The sequence below is a fragment of the Hylobates moloch genome, unplaced genomic scaffold, assembly GCF_009828535.3.
Source record: "Hylobates moloch isolate HMO894 unplaced genomic scaffold, HMol_V3 SCAFFOLD_21, whole genome shotgun sequence".
Classification (NCBI taxonomy): Eukaryota; Metazoa; Chordata; class Mammalia; order Primates; family Hylobatidae; genus Hylobates; species Hylobates moloch.
In genome coordinates, this window is record NW_026652296.1 from 15,273,409 (window position 1) to 15,300,798 (window position 27,390).

General features: G+C 46.4%; 1 protein-coding gene across 2 annotated transcripts; it reads right to left on the reverse strand.

Annotated features, from left to right (window-relative positions):
- Nucleotides 1-11,718: 11,718 nt before the first annotated feature.
- WFDC2 (WAP four-disulfide core domain 2) lies at nucleotides 11,719-24,549 on the reverse strand. 2 transcript variants are annotated; one of them, XM_058433089.1, is made up of 6 exons: nucleotides 24,509-24,549; nucleotides 24,228-24,363; nucleotides 23,594-23,653; nucleotides 22,922-23,065; nucleotides 13,122-13,274; nucleotides 11,719-11,880 (listed from the first exon to the last, which is right to left on the reverse strand). In XM_058433089.1, the coding sequence occupies exons 1-5, from the start codon at nucleotides 24,527-24,529 to the stop codon at nucleotides 13,123-13,125; spliced, it is 513 nt and encodes a 170-aa protein (XP_058289072.1). In that variant the 5' UTR covers nucleotides 24,530-24,549; the 3' UTR covers nucleotides 11,719-11,880; nucleotide 13,122. The 2 variants fall into 2 exon arrangements, with proteins under 2 accessions (XP_058289072.1, XP_031998566.1); XM_032142675.2 differs by lacking the exons at nucleotides 24,228-24,363; nucleotides 24,509-24,549 and having other exon boundaries at nucleotides 23,594-23,702.
- Between the last annotated feature and the right edge of the window lie 2,841 nt (nucleotides 24,550-27,390).

Below are 27,390 nucleotides of genomic sequence, written 5' to 3' on the forward strand. Positions count from 1 at the left end.
TCACTGCAACCTCTGCCTCCCAGGTTCAAGCAATTCTCCTGCCTCAGCCTCCCAAATAGCTGGGATTACAGGCACGCACCACCACACCTGGCTAATTTTTTTTGTATTTTTAGTAGAGACAGGGTTTCACCATGTTGGCCAGGCTGGTCTTGAACTCCTGACCTCGTGATCTGCCTGCCTTGGCCTCCCAAAGTGCTAGGATTACAGGTGTCAGCCCCCATGCTCAGCCTGAAGCATTTTTTTTTAAGCCAGCTTTTGCCTGCCCTGTTGCAGTGACCTACCTGCCCTCCCTGGTTCTGCATCTCCCCTGTAGTATTCACAACACAGCAGCCAGAAGGATCCTTTTCCAACTGACATCATATGTCATTCTTCTGCTCAAAATCCTCCAGTGACTCCCAAATTTGCTCCAAATAAAAGGCAAAGTCCTTGCAATGACCCACAAGGTTCTCATTCTCTGCGCCCATGCTACCTCTGTGACTTCAACTCGCCTCAGGCTCCTGACCACTCATTCACCCCAGCCATGCCAGCCTCCTGGATGATCCCCAACACCCTGAGCACACTCTGACCTCAGGTCCTTTGTTCTGGAACTCTCTTCTCTCTAAATTGCTCTTCTCATGGGTTGTCATGTAGCTCATGTCCTCCTTTATTGAGTTCACTTCTTGAATAACACTTTAAGACCTTCCCTGACTACTCTGCAAAGTAATCACTCCCATTTCTACCCCACCCCCGGACTCACTATTCCTCTTACCTAACTGTGTATTTCTCCATAACTTTTCCTCCACCTAACGTGTTATATATGTGTTAGTTCACTTATTTATTGGCTATCCTCTCCACCACACACACACACACACACACATACTTCTCCTTCATATCAAATCCCCATCACCTAGAATAGAACACATAGTAAGTGCTTGATAAATATTGAATGAGTGAATGCCTCTGCTGGTGCTGTTTCTGGGGCAAGACCATCCCATCCCTGACTGGTCTGTCTTTAGAACATTATTTTCTAAGCTCCAGCTCACTCATGTAACTTCTTACTATCGCTCCAACCCCAAACCTGCATTTTCCTGCAGAGAAGATGTCTGTTTCCATGTAGGTATTACCATACATGGCTCCCTGGGCTGGGGATGGGCTTTAGGGGCATCTGCAAAGAAGTTTGCCATTGGAAATGGGAGAAAATAAGTGCGGGAAGAAGCCCTGCCCTGACGTCTGGAGGGGCAGCTGGGCTGAGTAGTTCTGTGAGGGGCCTTGAGGTTGGCTCTCCCATCTTGATCCACCTGTTTACCAGGATTCCTGGGCCCTGGGAGCCGTCCTCCTGGCCAAAACTAAGCTTTGCTGTGGTCTGCCTATATCAAGTGTGGCCCATCAAGGCCTGGAAGAGGGGGAAGAGACCAGTCTGGGACTCTCTCCTTTTTCCTTCCCCCTTTCCAATCATAAACCCCCAGAGTCCCCAACCTACAGCATTCACTTGGCTGCAAAAGTTGATCAAAGAATGATCATAGGGCTTCTGCCTTGCCTTGCCCCCTTGCACTGCTGCAGGTCTGTGTCAAGCCGTGGACACAGCTCTCTGTTCTGCAGGGTGGAGTGTGTTAAAATTGTTAAGAGTAAGGCCTACTTTAAGAGATACAGATGACATTTAGAAGACAAGAGGGTTAAACTGATTGCTATGCTCAGACACACTTGGTAATCCTGGATGAAAATAAGTAGAACACACCCAAATTCAGGATAGTTCATGTAACTAACAGAGAGATCATTTGTCATATGGTTTTTGCCCATACGGAAGGGATATGATCATCTGCACAGCATATATTCATGAACATCCAAAGTGCAGCGTGAAGGTTGGCCGGCCAGATTATACTGCAGCACATTGTACTGGCCTGTGCTGACCTGAAGGCTCCTCAATAGGCTGGGCATGGACAAGACCTACAAAGGTCAAGTGGAGGTGGGCAGAGATGGGTATCACATGGGAAGCATTGATGGTTACTTGGTGCCTTCACCTGCTACTTGCCAGAACCACCAATGGAAATAAAGTTAGGGGGGCCCTGAAGGGAGTTGCGGATTGAGGTTGTCTGTCCTTCACAGTTACCAAACAATTCCCTGGTTCCGATTCAGAAAGCAGGGAATTTAATCCAGAAGCACATCCTGGATCAGAAGATCGCAGATTATCTGCATTACCCAATGCAAGAAGATGAAGATGTTTACAAGAAACAATTCTCTCAATACATAAAGAACAACGTAACTCCAGTCATGATGGGGAGATGTATAAGAAAGCTCATGATGCTGAACGAGAGAATCCAGTTCACGAGAGGAAGCCTGGGGAAGAAGTTAAGAAAAGGTGGAACCATCCCAAGACGTCCCCTGTCCAGAAGAAAGATTGAGTAGCTCATAAGGCAAATTTTCTAAGAGCTCAGGAGCAGGCTGCTGAGAGCTAAGCCAAACAACTATTTTCTTGTCTTGTCTTTTTCCTTTTTCTTTTCTTTTCTTTTTTTTTTTCAGAGACAGAGTCTCGCTCTGTCACCCAGGTCGGAGTGCAGTGGCACAATCATAGCTCACTGTAGCCTCCAACTCCTGGGCTCAAGCAATCCTCCCCCCTTGGCCTTCCAAGCACCTGGGAATATAGGCATGTTCCACCATGCCTGGCAAATTGTCATTTTCTATAATATTATTCAGATAAAAACAATAAATTTATTGACCAAGCAGCTTAAAAAAGAATATTAAAGGAAGGGTCTCAGCCAGAGGTTCTGCCTGGTCTAACCCACACCTGCTTTCTTACCTGCCCCATCCCACCTCTCAGTCCTCCTTCCCTGGTAGGTTCTTCCTGTCCATTACTGAGATCCCTGGCAACCTCCACCTCATCTTCTGCAGGAGGCCTCTGGGCTAGGGACCCCTTGAAAAAGCTTTACTCCCTCTTAAGCTTCTGGTGGAGGGCCTGAGGTCCCATCTCCTTTGGAGCCCTGCTCAGGGTCCCCTGTGCAGTCTTCTTACTCAGTAAAACCTCAACCACCAGGTCTGACTTTTCACCATTAGCGTTTTATTTCTTGAGTTAAATCAGGGGTAGCAAATCTACCTGTCAACCCCAATCAATGGGCAGCTGTAGCAGCTGCCTGGAGCCCTGTGCTGAGGGCTCTGTGGCCACACATGGGCTAATGGAAAGGAGCAGCAATCATGTGATGTGGGTGCTGGTGGAAGAAATGGTGGCATGTGGACAACACCTTTGCCATCCCTGGGTTAGACTTCACCCTCCCTGGGCCACTCTTTCAGAATGCAAACCTGTAGAAGGACAGGAGAAAGTGGAGCTAGTGGTAGTCACACACTGAGTTCCCAGCAACTCTTCCCAACCCATCACTGGATGCCTCTGTTTCTGCCCAAAAGGTTGGGGAGCCTCAAGCATGGACAAAGATAGAAATCAGAAAGTGAGGAGCTAGAAGGAAATCTACACTGCCATCTCTGGCCAAGGGGCTATCATATGCACAAAGCATCCCCACTCCCACCAGGAGCCTCTATCAGTTTGTGCCCTGGGGGTGAATGGAGATGCCCTGGGGCCTTGTCTGGTCCCTGGTCCCTGGTCCCACAAGAAGATGAGGAAGATAAGGCCTGATAAACACCAAGCCAGGCTGGCCAGACATTCCAGACAATGTCACTGAAACTTTCCAGATCTCTCATGTTCCACGGTGGGTAGAGAAGAAGGGAAGGACATGAAGGCTGTACCTGGGGGGCCAGAGTCACTGACATTACTCCCTTATTCTCCTTCTCCCTCACCCCAAAGGGTAAGCGTGCACCCCAGGATTAAAGTAAGAAATCATTGTGTCAGAGGCCTTCCAACCAGAGTGACTCCATCTTGAATAGGGGCTGGATAAAATAAGGGTGAGACCTGCTTGGCTACATTCCCAGAAGGTTAGGCATTCTTAGTCACAGGATGAGATAGGAGGTTGGCACAAGATACAGGTCACAGACCCTGCTAATAAATCAGGATGTAGTAAAGAACCCAGCCGAAACCCACTGAAACCAAGATGGCAATGAAAGTGACCTCTGGTCATCCTCAATGCTCATTGTATGCTAATCATAATGCATTAGCATGCTAAAAGATATTCCTATCAGTGCCATGACACTTGACAAACACCGTGCCAACACTCAGAAGTTATCCTATATAGACTAAAAAGGGGAGGGATCCTCAGTTCTGGGAAATCTCTTCCCCTCTCCATGAAAACTCTTGAATAATCCACCCCTGTTTTAGCATATAATCAAGAAATAACCATAAAAATCTTGAACCAGCAACCCTTGGGGCTGCTCTGCCCGTGGAGTAGCCACTCTTTTTCCCTTTCCTTTACTTTCTTAATAAACTTGCTTTCCCACTTTACTCTATGGACTTGCTTTGATTTCTTTCTTGTGTGAGATCTGAGAACCCTCTCTTGGGGTCTGGATCCGGACTCCTTTCCGGTAACATCTTCCTGGCCACTGTGAAGGGACTATACTGAAGAGACTCCTGACCCACAGAAAAAGACTGCAGCACCAATTGGCCAAATCTGGATACGTGGTGGGGTACATTTTACCTGGGTAAAGGATGGGATTGGGTTAGAAGCCCAACTTAGGAGAGTTAGAGTCCCTCCTAAGACAAAGAGGCTTAAAGGCCCCTGTTAATAAAAAGCAAGGATGCTTGACCAAACTTGGGTTAAAGGCTTAACTTAGAAAAATTAGAGTCCCTTCTAAGCCACAGGGGGTGGCTGGGCACGGTGGCTCATGCCTGTAATCCCAGCACTTTGGGAGGCCAAGGCGGGTGGATCACCTGAGGTCAGGAGTTTGAGACCAGCCTGGCCAACATGATAACCCCACCTCTACGAAAAATACAAAATTAGCCAGGCGTGATGGTATGTGCCTGTAATCCCAGCTACTCCGGAGGCTGAGGCAGGAGAATTGCTTGAACCTGGGAGGCAGAGGTTGTAGGGAGCCGAGATTGTGCCACTGCACTCCAGCCTGGGCGACAGAGTGAGACTCCATCTCAAACAAACAAACAAAAATCCCGGCCGGCGCGGTGGCTCACGCCTGTAGTCCCAGCACTTTGGCAGGCCAAGGCGGTGGGTCAGGAGATCAAGACCATCCTGGCTAACACGGTGAAACCCCGTCTCTACTAAAAATACAAAAAATTAGCCAGGCGTGGTGGTGGGCGCCTGTACTCCCAACTACTCTGGAGGCTGAGGCAGGAGAATGGCGTGAACCCGAGAGGCGGAGGTTGAAGTAAGCCGAGATTGCGCCACTGCACTCCAGCCTGGGAGACAGAGCGAGACTCTGTCTCAAAAAAAAAAAAAAAAAAATTATTTACCTTATATACAGGTAATGCATGTGTAGACACATACGCAAATAACACCTCTGAGGCCCGCAGGTCACTGCCACCTCTATCGGCTCCATTGGACTGTGAATTCCAGTGGGCCCAGCCATTCTCCCTCAGCCATGACTGGATCTGCAGGTCCCAACACAAGCCTCTCATCCAGCCGGCGCTCAACAAACACTCAAGTAACACATGAAGCCCAGTTTTTGGAGAAGGCTGGGACTCACCTTGAGGGAAAGGATGTCCTCTGCGCGGATGACGAACTCGTCCCGCTCACGGAAGATGCCCTCTCCGCCACTCTCGCCCGCCTCCTAGTCCGTCTCCCTACACAAGGCCGCCGTCTCCTGCTTCTTGGCCAGGTGCAGAGGCCAGGTGTCCGGCAGCTCAGGGTCCTCGGGGGAGGGGCGGGCGGGTTCCTCGGGAGGGGCAGCGGCTGGCGGGGGTGGCAGTGGAGGCGAGGGCATAGCTAGTGGAGGTGGCAGCGGCAGTGGCGGTGGTGAGCTGGCCGTGGGGGCCACCAGCGGGGGTGGTGAGGGCAGGGCTGGCTGTGGCGGCGGAGCGGGTGGCGGAGGCTGAGGAGTCGGGGCAGGAGGTGGAGTGGATGGAGGTTTTTCCTCCAGCAGCGGGGGCTCTTTCTGTATTTTGTAAATTTTTCTTTCTGTATTTTTCTGTCATAAAGAGGGGTACCTTAGGATGAAACAACTCTAGCCTGGGCAACAGAGCAAAACACTCCGTCTCAAAAAGAAGAAAGAGAAAGAAAGAAAGAAAAGAGAAAGACAGTGGTTAGAAAAGAAAGAAAGAAAAGAGAAAGACAGTGGGTTAGAGGTTCCCCTCAGTAACATCCCTGTTGGTTAGAAATGGATTTGGCACTATGAAATGTTAACTGCTATTCTTTTTGGATTAATCTGCCTTGCACTCTTTGCTGATGGCTACAGGTGACAGGATTAGGCATGTACAGGATCATGGAACATGGGCAACTTTTTTTCTTCCCAGAGGGGGAAACTTGAGAGCTGATGGGACTGCTGGAAAAGATCCCTTTGTGACTGACAAGTACCTGCCTGAACTTTTGATTCAGTGTTGCTGCAATGGGTGGGTATTTCTCTGGCCTCCCTGAGCTCCCCGCTTCTCCACCCTGCCTCAGACAAGGCTTCTCTCTCTCAGTCTCTCTTTCTCTCCTTTTCTTTTCCTATCGTTTCTGTTACTTAAGGAGACTATCTGCTCTTCCATCTTGCCCAGAGACCACATGTTGAAATTCCGGGTCGGAGGTCACTCCACCCCACTTTGAATGGATTAAAGATGACAAGGCCCAACCGGGGCCAAGTTTGAGCCTTGCCAGTTAGATATTGGGTGCTAAGCAGAGCGGCTACTGTGTATGTTTTGTCACACGTATTTTGCTCTGGCTGGAATGGAAAATGTTAACTTGGTTACCTCATGCAACCCACTGGGCAGCATCTTACAAAATTGAGATTTTTTTTTTTTTTAATTTTGTGTTGCAGCTTGGCCCCCAGGGCTATGATGCAGCGAGTAGATTCGCTAGGGCCACTCAGGGAAAGGGAACCCAGAAACCTGGCATGCCGGCAAAAGGGTAGGAATTTCTTACCAGTCAGACTTCTGGCCTCTCCCTGTGCGTGCCGATTGTAGGAATGGTAAAAATCACTGTCTCCTCTGCAAAGTTTCAATTAATGAAACAAAAGCCTTCATGAGGCTAGTCTTAAGCTGTAGCAAATCTGGTGTACTTTGTGCTATGAATTTGTCTTTCTGTATTTTTCTGTCATAAAGAGAGGTACCTTAGGATAGAACATGGGCTTAGGACCCGGTAAGCTTGCTGTTCAAGCCAGTCCAGCACACTGGTCAGTACAAACTTTGCTGCAGGTCCCTGAAACAAACAAAAAACTGAGTGAAGTTTTCCCCTTGTCTTATGTCCTTGGGAGCTTGATCTTGTAACCATGTGGTGGTACACCCTTTTAGTCTCCAGCATCCAGAGGACAGGAATTTTGAGGTTCACGTCATAGCCCTAAAAATTGTCTTGAGCAGTTAAAAGCCTTTGCAAGCTCAAAATTGGCTGCCTCTAGGGTCCTTCTAAGAAAAGAAATGGAAACTGCCCAATGCTGAAGCTTAGTAGCTAAGGATTTGTCTTTTCACAATGGCAGCCCAGATTCAGGGTTCAATTCCCAGCTCAGGGAATTAGTCCTTTCTGGTTTGATATCTATGTGAGCTTTGCCATTTGTTGATTCTCTGCCCCTCCTTGAACAACACCTGGCTTCCCTTTTTGAATTTTCCCTTCTCTAAGCTACCTTTGTAGATTCGAAATCTTGTAAAAACTGCTTACCACCTGTTTGAAAATACTTCGTACACCTGTGGTTAAGTCGTAACCTTAGTTAAGGCTTATTGGTTTCACCTGGGAGATTACCTTTGCTAAAGTTTAAAGGCCATAAATATTGGCTGTTTGTCCCGGCTACAGTCTGGTAATAAGAGATTTTGTTAAAAGTTAGCTTAATTAAAAGCAGATATCCAAGCGATACGTATATTTAAAAGGACTTTATGCTTTTTTCTCTTGGATCTTGTTTTTCTGAAGAAAAAAGTATTTTTTACAAGGGAAAAACAAGACAAGGGGAAAAACAGGTATTTTTTTTTCTCAGTCGACTGAATTGTTTTTTTCTCTGTTTTGTCTTCTTGCCACTCTTAATGCACACATGAGAAGACCTAAGATAATTTCTAACAGCCTTGGACTGCTTGAGAAAAACAGAGGAGGTGCCGCAGACCCCGTTTTAGGGAAAACATCTGTTTTCCTCATTAAACCCCAGGAATTGGAAGCAGATAGATAGATCTCTCTCAAAAGCTAAGGCTCTGTTCTGTTTTGCATTGCACTATCTGACGTTTTTTACTTTTTAGAGTATCAGAAATTACTTCACATTATGAGCGAGCTTTGGTGTGTAATAACTAGGTAGCAAATATACTTTTGGGCATGGCCAGTGGCAGTTATGGGTGGATACTTGGCCCTCTGCACGTTTGGATCAGAGAGGCGTGCTCTCGGCCACCTGGAAGGTATGGAGACGTCCTCACCCCCCACCCCACCACTGAAATAAGGCTTCCATGGGGGATAGGCTGATCACAGCATGGGCTGATTGACTCTGGGTTGTCTTGCAATGAAACTCACAGTAAGATCATTCATTGTCTTGTTCTGTAGTGTTTCTTTTTTGGGAATTCAGGATCCGATATAAAAATAGGACCCTGAATTTTAGGGGATCTGTTTTGCTTTCCATCTATATCTGCTTATTAGGCCCTAGAAATGGCATATTCTCCTAACCCTGATCCTCAAAGGACCGCACCCTGAAGCCAGTAATCCAATTAATAAAAAAACTGCCAAATGAAAAATCTTACAACTACTATCTTCTGCTGTCTGTATATTTACATGTGTTGTGTGTGTGACATTTGTATATGAACGAGCTCTGATTAATTGGCTTAAAAATAAGCTCTTAAATATTTTGTCAGGAAAATAAAAACTAATGCCTTTTAGTTCATGTGACTTTAGTAAGCTTTGGAAGATAAGGATCATTTAAACAATTATTAGTAAAATAAAGACGTTTGGTCTAAATTAGGTCAGATAATTAGGTTTGCTAAACGCTTTAAGATCATGAACTGCTTCTTTGACTTTTGAAAAGTCAAAGAAGAGCTATTCTTTGAGCTATTAGATTCTAGGTAAGGCCTGTGGACATGTGGAGTTAGGGATGCCCCCTCACTATGATGGAAAGATACCTAATCTGCATTTTTGTCTCGTATCTTAGGCTCCACACCTGCTACATAATTAAAAATCACTCACTTATCAGGTTTTTCAGCAAAAACAAAAGTTGGTAAGAGTTAACAGTGTAACATGCAATTGAGACTACTACAGAAACGTTTTACCTGCAAAGTGTGTCAGGAAAGTGAAATGTGTTTTCGGTAAAAGATTATAAGAAGGCATGGAAATGTGGAAGTTTTTTGGCTACACTAGTTTAGAGGGTTAAAGGTTTTAAGTAAGATAGGATAAAGCTGAAGGTTTGAGCAAGTTGTGACAGGTTTGTGAAAGATTAATCTTGTAAAAGAAATTCTATATGTGAACATATTGGCTAAAGCTAAAGTGATATTATTCGGTTTTTCTGTAAAGTGAACATTGGAATAAAAGCACAAAAGGGTTTCTTTGGAGCACTGATCTGCTCTTTAACAAAAATTTGTAAAGGGTCATAAGATTTATGAGAATCTTACCTTAGGGTCAAACATTAAAATTGAAGAGATTTGTCTAAAGTTCTACTAAGAATTGGGTTTGATATTAATAGTACACTAATGCAAAGGTGAAATTTGGCTTTCTCTCGAACAAGATTTTCCATGAATAAAGTTTTTTGCCTTTTTAAAATTTTTGAGTTATTTTGGCTAGATGACTTATGGTGGCCTACAATTCTCTTCTATAATATCAAGTGTTTTAAACCTTTGATAGTAACAAACTTTCCAAAACAAAATTATAAATTACGTCTTTTTCTGACCTAATTATCTTATAGCTATTAGGTCCCCTGAAGTCCAAAAATGACATATTTGGCTTATTTGGTATAAAAATCATATGGGAAGCATTGTCAAATATGAAATGGTGTTTGGCTTTCTTTGGGCTGTATTTGTATAAATATGTTATTAGTATATGTTCCAAAATTACTGGAAAGTCCTGTAATTGTGATATGGCTTAGTGTATGTAATTATTATAATTGTTGTGTAAAATTGTTGTATGCCACAGAAGTAACCAAAACTGTCAACTGTGGCTTTAGTAGTGGCTGTCCTAAGACTTTTTGTCACCCACAGACAATTATTGTCTTGTTTTGATTCTCTTCAAAAGGTGTTTATAATCAGCTATAGGACTTTAACAGGTGCTCTTGAATGCAGGTTTCTGATAACTTTGGAGATTGTGACATTAGAATCGAGGAAAAAACTTTCAGGACTCTCATGGAGAGCTGAAATGTTTATGAATATCAAGCAGAACAGGTGTTAACTGCATAGACTGAACTAATAGAAGACTAAAATAAACCTTTTATGACTTTTTACTTAAAACGTTGCTGATCTTTGTTTTTCAGAGCCAAGAAAACTTTTATTTGTAGCTTTAAAAAAAAAAAAGATGGAGTCTCTCTCTGTTGCCCAGGCTGGAGTGCAGTGGTGTATCTGAGCTCACTCCACCTCCACCTTCCGGGTTCAAGTAGTTCTCTTGCCTCAGCCTCCCGAGTAGCTGGGATTACAGGTGTATGCCACCATGCCTGGCTAATTTTTGTATTTTTAGTAGAGATGGGGTTTGGCCATGTTGGCCAGGCTGGTCTCAAACTCCTGATAGGTGATCCACCCACCTCGGCCTCCCAAAGTGCTGGGATTACAGGTGTGAGCCACTGCACCCAGCCCAATGATCATTTTAGAGAGACAGTTTAACCATTACCTGACCATCACCTGATGGTCACCTGACATTCCTGGGCGTGTGAGGGGGGAGCCCTCTCCTGTCCTGCTCATGTCTAACTACCTATTCTAACAGATGGAAAGAGATAATAGAGATAGGGAGTGGGGAGAGAAGTAGAAGGGGATACTATGGAGAGAGAGGAATGTACATAGAGAGAGGGGCATTAAGAGAGGGAGTATGGAGAGAGAGGAGGATGGAGAGGTAGGAATAGAGGAGAGAGAAAGAGAATAGAGGCATAGAGGGGGAATAGAAAGGAAAAGAGGAAGAAATAGGGAAGGGAGAGAGAAAGGATTGAGAGTTGGGGATACATATCTGAAAAGAAACCCAAGAAACCGAGAACATTTGTTGTCTTCATAGAAAACAACTTGGTGGCTGGGGTGGAAGGTGGAGACGGGGTAAAGGGTGAAAGACACTTTTCATTGTATATCTTTTTTTAATCTTTTGAGTTTGGATGCATATGACTATATTACTTATATAAAATAAAACTTTGACTTAAAGTATCAACAAGAGAGGATCCTGGCTTTGCCATCTTTCTGTGTGGCCACTGGCAAGTAACCTCATGGAGGTCAGGTCTGTGACAGGGGTATGTTGTTAACTACTCTGGGGACTGTTTTGAGGAGCCAGAGGATCTCATAGGCAAACCTCCCAGCACCATGTCTGGCACCTGGTGCATGCTGCTGCTATTATCAGCACCCCCAGCAATGAATCTGAGTGACTTTGGAAGCATCCCACCACCCGTCTGAGCCTCAGTTTTCTCATCCATCCCCCTGGAGGAATAATGACCAGATTCATAGGGTTGATGTAAGGATCCACCAGGAGAGTGTAACACCTACCAGATGATCCTTCTCTGGACTTCATGCCTGGATGATCTGGTCACACCCTTAACACTTACCCACCCACCTCAACCCAAGTCAGGGGAGACAGAGACAGAACGTGCTGAAAGTGGTTACTTTATTGGTTGGGAAAGGGAGAAGCTGTGGTCCGCCCAAGAGGGAATACAGAGGCCCAAAAAAAGGGAGGGCAGGTGGGCTGGAACCAGATGCAGGGCCAAGCAGAAACTTTCTCTCCCCACTGCTCAGCCTGGTGGTGGCTGGAGCTGGACGAAGAAAATCATAACAGTACCATCAACAACAATATCCATTAGACTAGGCAAGAGTACCTGCAGCTTAAATCCTAGACCAGCTCCTTGACCCCACCCCATCCCCACACACCCACGCAGCAGAGCCTCACCTTCTGGGGGCTCTGCTTGCATTTTCTACAGGTTCTAGACATACTCTTCTCCTTCAGACCATCCCTAGCAGGCACCTGGGTATACTGTGGTCCCAAATGTCCACTGTGGCCTTCCTGAGGGGCCATGGCCATTTCTCTCCTTAAGAATCCCTCTACTCTTAGGAAGTTCTGCCATGCCTTCTTCCTTAGGTTAAAATGGGATTATCTGATCAATTAGATCTTATTTAGCTACATTTTATAAGCAAGATAACTGTGACTCAGGGAGGTGAGAAGGCTAGGTAAGTGTCAGAGCTAACATTTGAACCCAGGTCTTCTTGACTGCAAAGCCTATCCATGCAGTTGGCATCTGAGAGCCCTGGCTCCAGGGAGACCATAGCTTAGTTTACAGAAACCATAGTTTCCTCTGGGGCACCAAGAGCACAGCCCCTCTCTCTAGACTTCAGTTGCTCATCTCTGCACTATTGGATTCTATCAGTTATCTTCAGGTTCCTTTGCTGAGAAATTGTTAAAAGTAGCACATGACAACCACGAGATTTCAACCCAAGGGTACCACCAAGCTGTTTTTTGTTTGTTTGTTTTAAATTTGACATGGAGTGTCGCTCTTGTTGCCCAGGCTGGAGTGCAATGGTGTGATCTCAGCTCACCACAACCTCTGTCTCCCAGGTTCAAGCGATCCTCCTGCCTCAGCCTCCTGAGTAGCGGGTGGGTGGCACCCACCACCACGCCCGTTAATTTTTTTTTTTTTTTTTGTATTTTTAGTAGAGACGGAGTTTCTCCATGTTGGTCAGGTTGGTCTTGAACTCTCGACCTCAGGTGATCCGCACACCTCAGCCTCCCAAAGTGCTGGGATTATAGGAGTGAGCCACCACACCCAGCCAAGCTCTTGCTTATTCTGTTCCCTCTGCCTGAGACAGCCTCCCTACTGCAGCTCATCAGACTACCCACCTTTCACTCTTCTTTTAGAACAGGCTGAGGGTCACCCCTCTGGTACACCTATCCCAACTGTCCCTGCAAACTAACCTCCCTTCACCTCCGCCTGGGTGATGTTTTCTCCTGTTTCCCACAACGCCTGGCCATCAATACACTTTCTCTTTCCCGTTCACCTACCTCAGAAATTGGGAGTGACACAGGACACCTTCCCACAGCCATTGCGGCAGCATTTCATCTGGCCAGGACACTGGCTGTCCACCTGGCACTGGTCCCGACAGAGGCCGAGCTGGGGAAAGTTAATGTTCACCTGGGGGCAGGAACCCTCCTTATCTGGGTAGAAAAAGGAGTAAGGGTAAGTGGGCAGAGGGGATACAGGGAGATTAACTTGTACCTGCAGCGTGGCCCCCCCACTGCCCCTCACTGGGCTTCACATACAGCAGAGCTGCCTGCCCGAGTCCATCTTGGGCTCCTGAGCTGCTCTCAGGAGGCCCAGGAAGATCACCTGCAAATCCCTCCTCCCGCTCCCAAATGGAATCACAGGACCTCAGCTTGAGTCCCAAGTGGGCCTTCGTGGCCTAGGGCCAGAAATCTCCCAGAGCCTCCGTGTCTTTAGGTGTCAGTGGAACAGTGCTAATTACAACATAGGGTTGTTGTGAAAGCAGTGGAAACAAACATATATTATTTCTCCCTGAAATATCAAACTACTCTGTAGTTATAATGAGAAATTATAACAGTGAATACTTAATTAGCTCTTACTACATGCCAGGTATTAAGCCTCTAACATATATTAACTCTTCTAATTCTCATAATAATCCTAAAAGAGTGGGAGGGATCTGTTAATATTTCCTTGTGTTACAAATGAAGAAACTGAGGCACTGAGAAGTTAAGTAATTTGCCTAAGGTCACACAGAATTGAAGTAGAATTTGAACCCCAAGAAATCTAGCTCCAGAGTCTATCTGTTAACTGCTGCTGCCATGTTTAAGCACTATGCTGCCACCTAAAGTGTAAAGTACAGTACTCATGTGAGGGGTTACACACTTATAATCTTCACTCATACCCACAGACCGAATCCCAGTTGCAGTCTCTCAGCACCGTGACCCTCCAAATACACTCATTCATCCATGCAGAGAGAAACCACACATCCTTCCACTAACACACACACACACACACACAACCACACTCCACTTCCCGGGTTGGATAGAGGGGAGCCAGGCCCAGCCAAATCCATTCATCAACTGAGGTACATCATGGTTGCTTCCAACTTTCAGCAATTATAAATAAAGCTGCTATAAATATGTGCAGGTTTTGTGTGTAAAACACAGGCACAGAACTGGGTAATTAGCTGTAGAGGACAAGGAAAGTGGCTGACAGATCACCGGGTGCAGTGGCTCATGCCTGTAATCCCCACACTTTGGGAGGCTGAGGCAGGTGGGATCATCGGAGGTCAGGACTCGAGACCCCCCTCTCTACTAAAAATACAAAAAAGTTAGCTGGGCATGGTGGCATGCGCCGGTAATCCCAGCTACTTGGAAGGCTGAGGCGGGAGAATTGCTTGCACCTGGGAGACGGAGATTGTAGTAAGCTGAGATCATGCCACTGCACTGCAGCCTGGGTGACAGAGCAAGACTCCATCTCAAAAAAAAAAGAAAGATTTAGGTTCAGCTTTCAAGATGGCCGAATAGTAACAGCTCCAGTCTGCAGCTCCTAGTGAATCAATGCAGAAGGCATTGATTTCTGCATTTTCAACTGAGGTACGTGGCTCGTCTCATTGGGACTGGTTAGACAGTGGGTGCAGCCCACGGAGGGCGAGCAGAAGTAGGGTAGGGCATCACCTCACCTGGGAAGCACAAGAGGTCAGGGAACTCCCTCCCCTAGCCAAGAGAAGCCATGAGGGACTGTGCCATGAGGAACAGTGCACTCTGGAGCAGATACTACACTTTTCCCATGGTCTTTGCAACCCACAGACCAAGAGATTCCCTCGGGTGCCTACACCACCAGGGCCCTGGGTTTCAAGCACAAAACTGGGTGGCCATTTGGGCAGACACTGAGCTAGCTGCAGGATTTTTTTTTTTCATACCCCAGTGGCTCCTGGAATGCCAGTGAGACAGAACCATTCACGCCCCTGGAAAGGGGGCTGAAGCCAGGGAGCCAAGTGGTCTAGCTCAGAGGATCCCACCCCCCATGGAGCCCAGCAAGCTAACATCCACTGGCTTGAAATTCTCGCTGCCAGCACAGCAGTCTGAAGTTGACCTGGAACTCTCAAACTTGGTAGGGGGAAGGGCGTCTGCCATTACTGAGGCTTGAGTAGGCAGTTTTCCCCTCACAGAGTAAACAAAGCCACCAGGAAGTTCAAACTGGGCAGAGCCCAACACAGCTCGGCAAAGCTGCTGTAGCCAGACTGCCTCTCTAGATTCCTCCTCTCTGGGCAGGGCATCTCTGAAAAAAAAGGCAGCAGCCCTAGTCGGGGCTTATAGGTAAAACTCCCATCTCCCTGGGACAGAGCATCTGAGGGAAGGGGCAGCTGTGGGTGTGGCTTCAGCCTGCCTGCCGGTTCTGAAGAGAGCAGCAGATCTCCCAGCACAGCATTCGAGTTCTGCTAAGGGTCAGACTGTCTCCTCAAGTAAGTCCCTGACTTCCGTGTCTCCTGACTGGGAGACACCTTCCAGCAGGGGCTGACAGACATCTCATACAGGAGAGCTCTGGCTGGCATCTGGCAGGTGCCCCTCTGGGACAAAGCTTCCAGAGGAAGGGACAGGCAGCAATCTTTGCTGTTCTGCAGCCTCTGCTGGTGATAGCCAGGCAAACAGGGTCTGGAGTGGACCTCCAGCAAACTCCAACAGACCTGCAGCCAAGAGCCCTGACTGTTAGAAGGAAAACTAACAGAAAGGAATAGCATCAACATCAACGAAAAGGATGTCCACTCAGAAACCCCATCCAAAGATCATCAACATCAAAGACCAAAGGTAGATAAATCCACGAAGATGGGGAGAAACCAGCACAAAAAGGCTGAAAATTCCAAAAACCAGAACACCTCTTCTCCTCCAAACGATCACAATTCCTCACCAGCAAGGGAACAAAACTGGATGGAGAATGAGTTTGACAAATTGACAGAAGTAGGCTTCAGAAGGTGGGTAATAACAAACTCCTCCAAGCTAAAGGAGCATGTTCTAACCCCAATGCAAGAAAGCTAAGAACCTTGAAAAAAGGTTAGAGGAATTGCTAACTAGATTAACCAGTTTAGAGAAGAACATAAATGACCTGATGGAGCTGAAAAACACAGCACGAGAACTTCATGAAGCCTAAACAAGCACCAATAGCTGAATTGATCAAGCAGAAGAAGGATATCAGAGATTGAAGATCAACTTAATGAAATAAATCATGAAGACAAGATTAGAGAAAAAATAATGAAAAGGAATGAACAAAGCCTCCAAGAAATATGGGACTATGTGAAAAGACCAAACCTATGTTTGATTAATGTACCTGAAAGTGATCGGGAGAATGGAAGCAAGTTGGAAAACACTCTTCAGGATATTATACAGGAGAACTTCCCCAACCTAGCAAGACAGGCCAACATTCAAATTCAGGAAATACAGAGAACACCTCAAAGATACTCCTTGAGAAGAATAACCCCAAGGCACATAATCATCAGATTCGCCAAGGTTGAAATGAAGAAAAAAAATGTTAAGGGCACCCAGAGAGAAAGGTCAGGTTACCCACTATGGGAGGCCCATCAGACTAACAGCAGATCTCTCTGCAGAAACCCTACAAACCAGAAGAGAGTGAGGGCCAATATTCAATATTCTTAAAGAATTTTCAATCCAGAATTTCATATCCAGCCAAAGTAAGCTTCATACATGAAGGAGAAATAAAATCCTTTATAGACAAACAAATGCTGAGGGATTTTTGTTACCAACAGGCCACCTTACAAGGTCTCCTGAAAGGAGCACTAAACATAGAAAGGAACAACTGGTATCAGCAACTGCAAAAACATACCAAATTGTAAAGACCATCGACACTATGAAGAAACTGCATCAACTAATAGACAAAATAACCAGCTAGCATCATAATGACAGGATCAAACTCACACATGACAATATTAACCTTAAATGTAAACAGGCTAAATGCCTCAATTAAAAGACAAAGACTGGCAAATTGGATAAAGAGTCAAGACCCATCGGTGTGCTGTATTCAGGAGACCCATCTCACATGCAAAGACACATAGGCTCAAAATAAGGGGATGGAGGAATATTTACCAAGGAAATGGAAAGCAAAAAAAAAGCAGGGGCTGCAATCCTATTCTCTGATAAAACAGACTTTAAACCAACAAAGATCAAAAGAAGAGACAAAGAAGGGCATTACACAATGGTAAAGGGATCAATGCAACAAGAAGAGCTAATTATCCTAAATATATATGCACCTAATACAGGAGCACCCTGATTCATAAAGCAAGTTCTTAGAGACCTACAAAGAGACTTAGATTCCCACATAATAATAGTGGAAACTTTAACCCCCACTGTCAATATTAGACAGATCAATGAGACAGAAAATTAACAAAGATATCCAAGACTTGAACTCAGCTCTGGACCAAGCAGACCTAATAGACATCTACAGAACTCTCCACCAAATCAACAGAATATACATTCTCCTCAGCACCACATCACACTTATTCTAAAACTGACCACATAATTGGAAGTAAAACACTACTTAGCAAATGCAAAAGAACAGAAATCCTAACAGTCTCTCAGACCACAGTGCCATCAAATTAGAACTCAGGATTAAGAAACTCACTCAAAACCGCATAACCTTACATGGAAACTGAACAACCTGCTCCTGAAAAACTACTGGGTACATAACAAAATCAAGGCAGAAATAAATAAGTTCTTTGAAACCAATGAGAACAAAGATACAACATACCAGAATCTCTGAGACACAGCTAAAGCAGTGCTTAGAAGGAAATTTATAGCACTAAATGCCCACAAGGGAAAGCAGGAAAGATCCAAAATTGACACCCTAACATCACAATTAAAAGAACTAGAGAAACAAGAACAAACAAATTCAAAAGCTAGCAGAAGACAAGAAATAACTAAGATCAGAGCAGAACTAAAGGAGATAGAGGCATGAAAAACCCTTCAAAAAAAAAAATCAATGAATTCACGAGCTGAGTTTTTGAAAAACATCAACAAAATAGTCTGACTGCTAGCCAGACTAATAAAGAAAAGAGAGAAGAATCAAATAGACACAATAAAAAATGACAAAGGGGATATCACCACTGATCCCACAGAAATACAATCTACCATCAGAGAATACTATAAACACCTCTATGCAAATAAACTAGAAAACCTAGAAGAAATGGATAAATTCCTGGACACATACACCCTCCCAAGTCTAAACCAGGAAGAAGTCAAATCCCTGAATCAACCAATAAAAAATTGAGGCAGTAATTAATAGCCTACCAACCAAAAAAAGTCCGGGACCAGACGGATTCACAGCCAAATTCTACCAGAGGTACAAAGAGGAGTTGCTGGTACCATTCCTTCTGAAACTATTCCAAACAACAGAAAAAGAGAGACTCCTCCCTAATTCATTTTATGAGGCCAGCATCATCCTGATACCAAAACCTAGCAGAGACACAACAACAAAAAAATTTCAGGTTAGGGCCGGGCGCAGTGGCTCATGCCTGTAATCCCAGCACTTTGGAAAGCCGAGGCAGGCGGATCACGAGGTCAGGAGATCGAGACCATCCTGACTAACACGGTGAAACCCCGTCTCTACTAAAAATAGAAAAAATTAGCCAGGCGTGGTGGCAGGCACCTGAAGTCCCAGCTACTCGGGAGGCTGAGGAGGAGGCGGAGCTTGCAGTGAGCTGAGATCGCTGCACTGACCTCAGCCTGGGCGGCAAAGCGAGACTCCATCCAAAAAAAACAAAAAAGAAACATTTCAGGTTAATATCCCTGATGAATATCAATGTGAAAATCCTCAATAAAATACTGGCAAACCAAATCCAGCAGCACATCAAAAAGCTTATCCACCATGATCAAGTTGGCTTCATCCCTGGGATGCAAGGCTGGTTCAACATATACAAATCAATAAACGTAATCCATCACATAAGCAAAACCAATGACAGAAACCACATGATTATCTCAATAGAGGCAGAAAAGGCCTTTGATAAAATTCAACACCCTGCATGCTAAAACACTCAATAAACTAGGTATTGATGGAAGGTATCTCAAAGTAATAAGAGCTATTTATGACAAACCCACAGCCAATATCATACTGAATGGGCAAAAGCTGGAAGAATTCCCTTTGAAAACCGGCACAAGACAAGCATGCTCTCTCTCACCACCCCTATTCAACATAGCATTAGAAATTCCGGCCAGGGCAATCAGTCAAGACAAAGAAATAAAGGGTATTCAATTAGGAAAAGAGGAAGTCAAATTGTCCCTGTTTGCAGATGAAATGATTGTATATTTAGAAAACTCCATTATTTCAGCCCAAAATCTCCTTAAGCTGATAAGCAACTTCAGTAAAGTCTCAGGATACAAAATCAATGTACAAAAATCACAAGCATTCCTATACACCAATAATAGAGAGCCAAATCATGAGTGAATTCCCATTCGCAATTGCTACAAAGAGAATAAAATACCTACGAATACAACTTACAAGGGAGGTGAAGGACCTCTTCAAGGAGAACTACAAATCACTGCTCAACGGAATAAGAGAGGATACAAACAAATGGAAAAACAATCCATGCTCATGGATAAAAAGAATCAATATCGCGAAAATGGCTATACTGCCCAAAAGTAATTTATAGATTCAATGCTATCCCCATCAAGCTACCACTGACTTTCATCACAGAATTAGAAAAAACGACTTCAAATTTCATATGGAACCAAATAAAAGCCCACATAGCCAAGACAATCCTAAGCAAAAAGAACAAAGCTGGAGGCATCACCCTAACTGACTTAAAGCTATACTACAAGGCTATAGTAACCAAAACAGCATGGTACTGGTACCAAAACAGATATATAGACCAATAGAACAGAACAGAGGCCTCAGAAATAACACTACACATCTACAACTATCTGATCTTTGACAAACGTGACAAAAACAAGCAATGGGGAAAGGATTCCCTATTTAATAAATGGTGTTGGGAAAACTGGCTAGCCATACGCAGAAAACTGAAACTGGACCCCTTTCCTTACACCTTATACAAAAATTAACTCAAGATGGATTAAAGACTTAAACGTAAGACCTAAAACCATAAAAACCCTAGAAGAAAACCTAGGCAATACCATTCAGGACATAGGCATGGGCAAAGACTTCATGACTAAAACACCAAAAGCAAAGGCAACAAAAGCCAAAATTGACAAATGGGATCCAATTAAACTAAAGAGCTTCTGCACAGCAAAAGAAACTATCATCAGAGTGAACAGGCAGCCTACAGAATGGGAGAAAATTTTTGCACTCTATCCATCTGACAAAGGGCTAATATACAGAATCTACAAGGAACTCAAACAAATTTATGAGAAAAAAACCCCATCAAAACGTGGGTGAAGGATATGAACAGATGCTTCTCAAAAGAAGACATTTATGCAGCCAACAAACATGAAAAATGCTCATCATCACTGGTATTAGAGAAATGCAAATCAAAACCACAATGAGATAACATCTCACACCAGTTAGAATGGAGATCTTTAAAAAGTCAGGAAACAACAGATGCTGGAGAGGATGTGGAGAAATAGGAATGCTTTTACACTGTTCGTGGGAGTGTAAATTAGTTCAACCATTGTGGAAGAAAGTGTGGCCATTGCTCAAGGATCTAGAACACGAAATACCATTTGACCCAGCAATCCCATTACTGGGTATATACCCAAAGGATTATAAATCATTCTACAATAAAGACACATGCACACATAGGTTTATTGCAGCACTGTTCACAATAGCAAAGACTTGGAACCAACCCAAATGCCCATCAGTGATGGACTGGATAAAGGAAATGTGGCATGTATGCACCATGGAATAGTATGCAACCATAACAAATGATGAGTTCATGTCCTTTGCAGAGACATGGATGGAGCTGGAAACCATCATTCTCAGCAAACTAACACAAGAACAGAAAACCAAATACTGCATGTTCTCACTCATAAGTGGGAGTTGAACAATGAGAACACATGGACATAGGGAGGGGAACATCACACACCGGGGCCTGTCGGGGGGTTGGGGGTTAGGGGAGGGATAGCATTAGGAGAAATACCTAATGTAGATGACAGGTTGATGGGTGCAGCAAACCACCATGGCACATGTATACCTATGTAACAAACCTGCACGTTCTGTACTTGTACCCCAGAACTTAAAGTATAATACAAAAAAAAAATTTTTTTTTTACAGTTGCCAACAGTCTTGACTCCCTAATACAAAGAAATTCATTCTCTTGAAAGGAGTAGGAACCTCTAATATTGGGCTGCCCTGGAAATAAATAGGGAACCATTTATGATCAAAACAAGCCACTGCGTATGGAGTATCTTCTCACTAATAGACACTTTACATGCATTATTTCATTTAGTCCTCATGCCAATCCTATAGGGTTTGGAATTATTCCCATTTTACAGCAGAGGCTCAGAGAGGTAAAGCAACATGCTCAGGATCACACAACTAGAAAATGGCAGAACTAGGATTCAAACCTCCAGGCTCCCTCCCTGGCTCAGGAGGCCATCTGACCTTGTCCCTCTTCCTGCCTCAGTCTGTCCATATGAGATAAGGGAACAAATTCTTCATCCATCAAACAGCAAAGACTCCCTCCTTTGCTCCTCCACCTCTCTCATCTGCCTGCTGCCTGCTTTCTCTCCAAATCTTCCTCTCTCCTTCTGGTTCTCCTCTCCCTGGCCCAGAGGAGGGGACTCGTGACCTTGAAGCTGCCCTTGGTGGGCTGCCAGTCCCCCTCCACTTACCACTTCCCTGCTGATCGGTGTCTTGGGTCACCGTATTACAAACCTTCCCAGCCTGTGCTGGCATCTTCAAGGAAATAACAAAGATATTCAAGGAAATAACAGTCACAGGGGCTGTATTCTGGATAAAGACCATCATTACAGTACCTCGGTTCTCTCCAGGTCCTATCCCTGCCTCTAATCCTCAGCATTTTCCTCTGGAGAACGAAAAGCTGAGGTTCCATGCTGTCTAAGCCACCCCCTGCTCTGATCAGCCTGGTGGAGACTGCAGCTCCAGTAAGCACCTTTGAGAGAGTCCCCAGCTCGCGCTCACTCAATCCTTAGAGTGGAAGAGATTGACTGAAAGACAACGAAGGGCGATACAGTGTCCAGGGAGGATTCCTCACTTTCTTCGAATCACTTAGCCAGTTGGCCTGAAAGGCAAAAGCTGAACCCTCACTATGACTCCGGCAGCCATGGGATGGCGGTGTGACCTTGGGCAAGAACATTTTTTTCTCACCGATGCTCCCTTCCACATCTTTAAGATGAGCGGGGCATTTTCCTAAATCTGTAAAGTTCCTTTCCGCCTGGACAGAGGAATTGGGGAAAATCTTGCCAGGCCAGGCTCTCCCAGTCTTTCCTCAGGGCTGGGGGAGGCCCCCAGGGAGGGACTCCAAGAGGAGAGGTGAGCGCCCCAGGCTCCCGGCTTTCCCGCAGGGCAGGCTCCGGCGGGTCCGAGAAGGAAACTGCGGCCCCGGGTCCCCAGGCCGCGGGGAACAATGTCCCGGCTGTGCGTGCCCGGAAGCCCGTCATGCACCAGAGACTCGAATCCAGCTAGGGGTGGGGACCCCCCTTGGCTGCGCTTCAACGACGCCTTTGTCTCCCTCGGGGCCGTGCGAGGGATAGCACTGGCGGATCTGGTTTCATCCGCCTTGACTTTCCCGGGGGTCCCCGGGTCCGGGGGCGCCCCTGTTCCCGGAACCCGGGCCCTCCCGCCTCCTCCCAGCCCAGCGCGGCCCCGCCCCGTTCCCGCTCGGCCGCCGTGGGGTTACCATTGGGCAGAGAGCAGAAGGTGGCACAGCCCGCGCTGCAGCACTTGAGGTTGTCGGCGCATTCGCTGTCCGAGACGCACTCCTGCGTGCAGTTCTGGTCAGCCTGGAGCTCGGGGCACATGCCAGTCTTCTCTGCTCCTGTGCCTGGGAGGGGAGGCCCGGGACAGTCGAGGGTGGGGCGTAGCGCCAGCCCCAGAGGATGCCCACCTCCTGCTCCAAACCTTAACCCCAAGGAATTCTCAGTCTCTGGCCCTAGGAGTCCCCTTACAGCCCCCAGAGACTCCTACTTCCAGACTAGGAGTCCCTGACCCCTGGGAGTACGAGAGCTCCCTAACCCTTGGCGTCGGGGCCCTCAGATCTCAGCCCTAGGGCACCCCGCACAGCTGAGTGTCTAGGAGCTTCCGAGGTCGAGGCAGAGCAGCCCCCACCCCCAGCCCACTGCAGCCACGGAGTGTCCGCGTTCAGCACAGAATCATCCCAAATTTCAGCCATCAGTGGTCTCTCCACCTCCAGCACATTGGACCCCACACCCTAGGCTCCAAGGGTCCCCGCCACTTCCGCCCCGGGAATTCCCACTTCCCCAGCCTCCAGACGCTACGCCTCCGTCTGGCTCCATCCTGGCGCTCGTGGCTCGGCCCCTCTGGGCGCCAGGCCTCTCCTCGCCCCACTCACCTGGGACTAGGGTAAAGCCAAATAGCAGCAGGCCGAGGAGGAGGGCGGCGGCTAGCGGGCCTAGGCGACAGGCAGGCATGGTGCTATGCCCGGGCGGGGTGCAGGTGCGAGCCGCTGCTCAGGTGCGGGGATTTAACCGCGCGCGCGGGAGGGGGCGTGGGGTAGGGGTGGAGCCGAGCGGGGAAGGGGAGGGTGGAGGGCTTTGCGGGCACCGCGGGCGGGCTGCCACATGAGGTCATTTCACAATTCCCCAGGATCAGGTATCACTCTTGGCCCCGGTGGGAACCAGGAACTTAAGCAGCTTCCAGGATGGGACCAGCTGCGGCCGGACCCTTGTCCACGCCTCCCTCCCGGGGCCTGAGGGCCAAGGCTCAGGGCTCCTGGGTTTCTATTCCAAGACTCCGAGGTTTCTCCAGAGTGTCCCCAGTCGGCGGTTGAGGAGGATAAGGCAGGGAGGCAGTAGAGCATGCGGGTTAAAGGGTTCGATTTGGGGTCAGCCAGATGAGAGGGCAGATCCCCCTTGATGGAGGGCTAGGGTAGTGATACAGAGCACATAGTAGGGGCTACAGAAATAGCACTTATTATTGATAAACAAACCCTCCTCATCAGAAACAGGCCCAGGAAGGTGAAGCACCTAGCAGTCTCAAGCGGTTTGGGTGTGTGTTTCTGTCTCCCTCTCTTTGTCCTACCGGGCTGACTGTGCCAGGCTCTGTGCTCCTTGTCTCAAGGAATTGTCGCCGGTCCTCTGACCAGGGAGTTACTGTTATCAGCTGTATATGACAAAGGAACTGGGTGTTTAGGGATTTAGGACCGCACCTCCACCACAAGTTCCCCTGCAAAGCTGTACAAATAAGGTTTTAACCCTGGTCTCTCCCTCCAGGCCCTTGGTTTTTCCATTCCATCGTAAATATTCACTGGGTGCCTGCTGTGTGACATATGCAGGGCAAGACGCTTGGTGAAGAGAAAGTCGTCAAAAGGGGCCCTCCAGCACTGGTCTTGAAGGGGTGACAGGGTCTGGGGTCTGACTCCCACCTCCACCACTTCCCACCTGAGGGCTCTGGAATGAATCCTTTCCTGGATCTGAGCTGCCACGTCATCAGTGACAATGACACCTACATGGGACTTCAGTGAGAACACAAATGCAATGTTCCTGCCACGGAACAACCATGTACTCACTGGGAGCACTGAGAGTAGATCCACACTGATTGACACAGGGACTCCAGGCCTGACCCATGATAGGTACTTGATACATGGCCATGAGTGCTCCATAAATGTCTCCTGTGACGAAGGAGACGAATAAGTATAAATCAAGCTTTAGAATCCAGGGGGTTAAGTGCCAAAACAGAGTTACCCAGGGAGTTAGACAAGAAGTGCCTTCAAACATCTTTCCTGCTCCAATGATTTGAGGTTCTAGAAGCCCCAGGAGGTCTTTGCTGCTGGAGGCTAGAGGAGGCCTGGGGCAGTGAACACTGGGATGACAGTGACAGGTGAGTAGGGTTTGGTGATGTGAGTACCTCTGGCCACTGTCCCCAAAATGGATGCTGAGAACACCTCCCCCAGCTTCTCATGCTCAACTTGGGGACTGGGGACATGCTGTTATCGAGAGGGGCCAGGGCTATTTACTCTGAGCTCAGTCAACAATGAGGGCAGGAGCCAGGTGGGGACACAGCCCATAACAGGCTAGTGAAATCCAGTCTAGTGCACAAAGAAAACACTGGGGTGAGCAGCCGGTTTCTAGCCCGTGGACCCAGCTGGCTACTGTACATTCAGCCCCAGGCACTGCTGCCAACAGCTTTCTTCTGGGCCCTATTCAGCTTCCTGGGCCAGGAAACTGCCCAGCCTTGCCCCTCCCAGGCCCTTATGAGCGCCCTGTTGATTGACTCTCTCTTACAGGAATGCAGACTGAGGGAGGGTGGCAGGGCCAGGCAGAAGGATGGGGAAGGAATCTTCATCAGTCAATGGCATCAGAAGTTTAGCTTTTGTGGTGTCAGGTTCTGTGCTAGGTATAGTTATATATATTCTCTTTACATCATTTAAAAGGGCAGAGGCTTTAGAACCAAATGCATCCACGCCCAATCAGGGACAATGCATCCATGGCCACTTTTTGGCTACGTGACTTAGAGAAACACTTCACTTTTTGGGCCTGCATCTTCTTCCTGCATAAACTGTGTATCATCTTAACAGTCTTGGATGATTATTATAAGGGTTTTATAAGATTATTGTAAGGGCTAAAGGAAAAAGCATAAATCAGAGGTTGCAAATCTGGCTAGAGCACATACATTATTAACTATGCAGTATGTTTTACAATTTTAAATTAGTTGCCAAGATTTAAAAGTAGGGAATTTCATATAAAAATAAACCTCTAGCTTCTCTTGGAAAAAGTAAAAGATCTGGCAACACAGTCCTGCAATCTTACATCTAACAACCATCAGCTAGAGCAGCGGGTCTCAAAATTGAGCATGCGCCAGAATCATTTTTTTGTTGTTGTTTTTGCTTTTGTGAGACTGAGTTTTGCTCTGTCCCCCCAGGCTTCCTTCCCCTCTCCTCCCCTCTCCTCCCCTTCCCTTCCCCTGCCTCCTGGGTTCAAGCGATTCTCCTGCCTCAGTCTCCCGAGTAGCTGCGATTACAGGCACCACTACACCCAGCTAATTTTTGTATTTTTAGTAGGGACGGGGTTTCACCATGTTGGCCAGGTTGGTCTCGAACTCCTGACCTCAGGTGATCTGCCCGCCTCGGCCTCTCAAAGTGCTGGGATTACAGCCGTGAGCCACCGCACCCAGCCTAAGCACACATCAGAATCACTTGGAAGGCTTGTTAAAATACAGATTGCAGGATCCCTGTCTGCAGAGTTTTGATTAGTAGGTCTGGAACCTGAGAATTTGCGTTTCTAACAGGTTTCCAGGTGATGCCAATGCTGCAGGGCTAGGGACCATACTTTGAAAACCAGAACCTGAGTAGAGCTACTCCTTTTCTATGAGGGAAGCGGTCCCTCCAGTTTCCCATAATCCCTCCCACCACCATCCTCCCTCTCCGCAACTACTTCCATTCACAGTGCTCACCTGACCCCAGGAGGGCATTTAAATTTGTGACCTCTGGGATGGGCACATAGTAAGTGTTTGGTGAAAGGTAGCTTATATTTATTTAACAATCTTATGGATTAAGTATTGTTACTCCCATTTTACAGGTTAAGAAACTGAGATTCAGCTAAGCAAAGTGACTTGCTGGAGGAAACACAGCCAGTAAATCAGAGGGAAGACTCTTGCCAAATTACTTGTGTTGTCCCAGTTATCTCAATATTATACACATTCACACAGATCTATCTGAGATTAACATAGATGATGCATCCAAAGTTTTGGACATGACTTTATGAGTGTAAAAAAATATATATCAGGGAAGAGGAGGAAGAAAAGAAGCTGAAAGAAGGAAAAGTTTATAGTGGTAGATGATGTCAGTTAGCTGTAGACATGCCCACTCTAAAATGACTGTAAACAAGTTAACAGTGAAGATTTAAGAAATTTCCAGGAACAAAAAAGGTGTCTTTAACCATGCAATGGGCCTCTCCTGCTAGACTTTTGGACCCAGTCAAACTTCCTTTCATTTCATGGAAACCTCTCTCTTTGATATATTGACTATTTTGTTTTGTCACCTAGCATCCATTTGTCCTTTTTCTGATAAATCACCCTGAGTTTGCTTTGGAGGAAATAACTTCCTCCAGACCAAGACAGGTGGGGCCAGGGAGACTGTCAATTAATGTGTCTGCCCCACCCCCAGGCAGAGTGGCCAATCAGATACTGTTC

Coding starts and splice junctions, on each gene's coding strand:
- WFDC2 (XM_058433089.1), bottom strand. CDS start 24,529: ATGTCACACAGCAGGCACCCA. Junction 23,654..24,227: donor AAACCGCTTGAGACTGCTAG/GTGCTTCACCTT, acceptor CCTGTCGCCTAG/GCCCGCTAGCCGCCGCCCTC. Junction 13,275..22,921: donor CTTCTGCTCTCTGCCCAATG/GTAACCCCACGG, acceptor TTTTCTACCCAG/ATAAGGAGGGTTCCTGCCCC.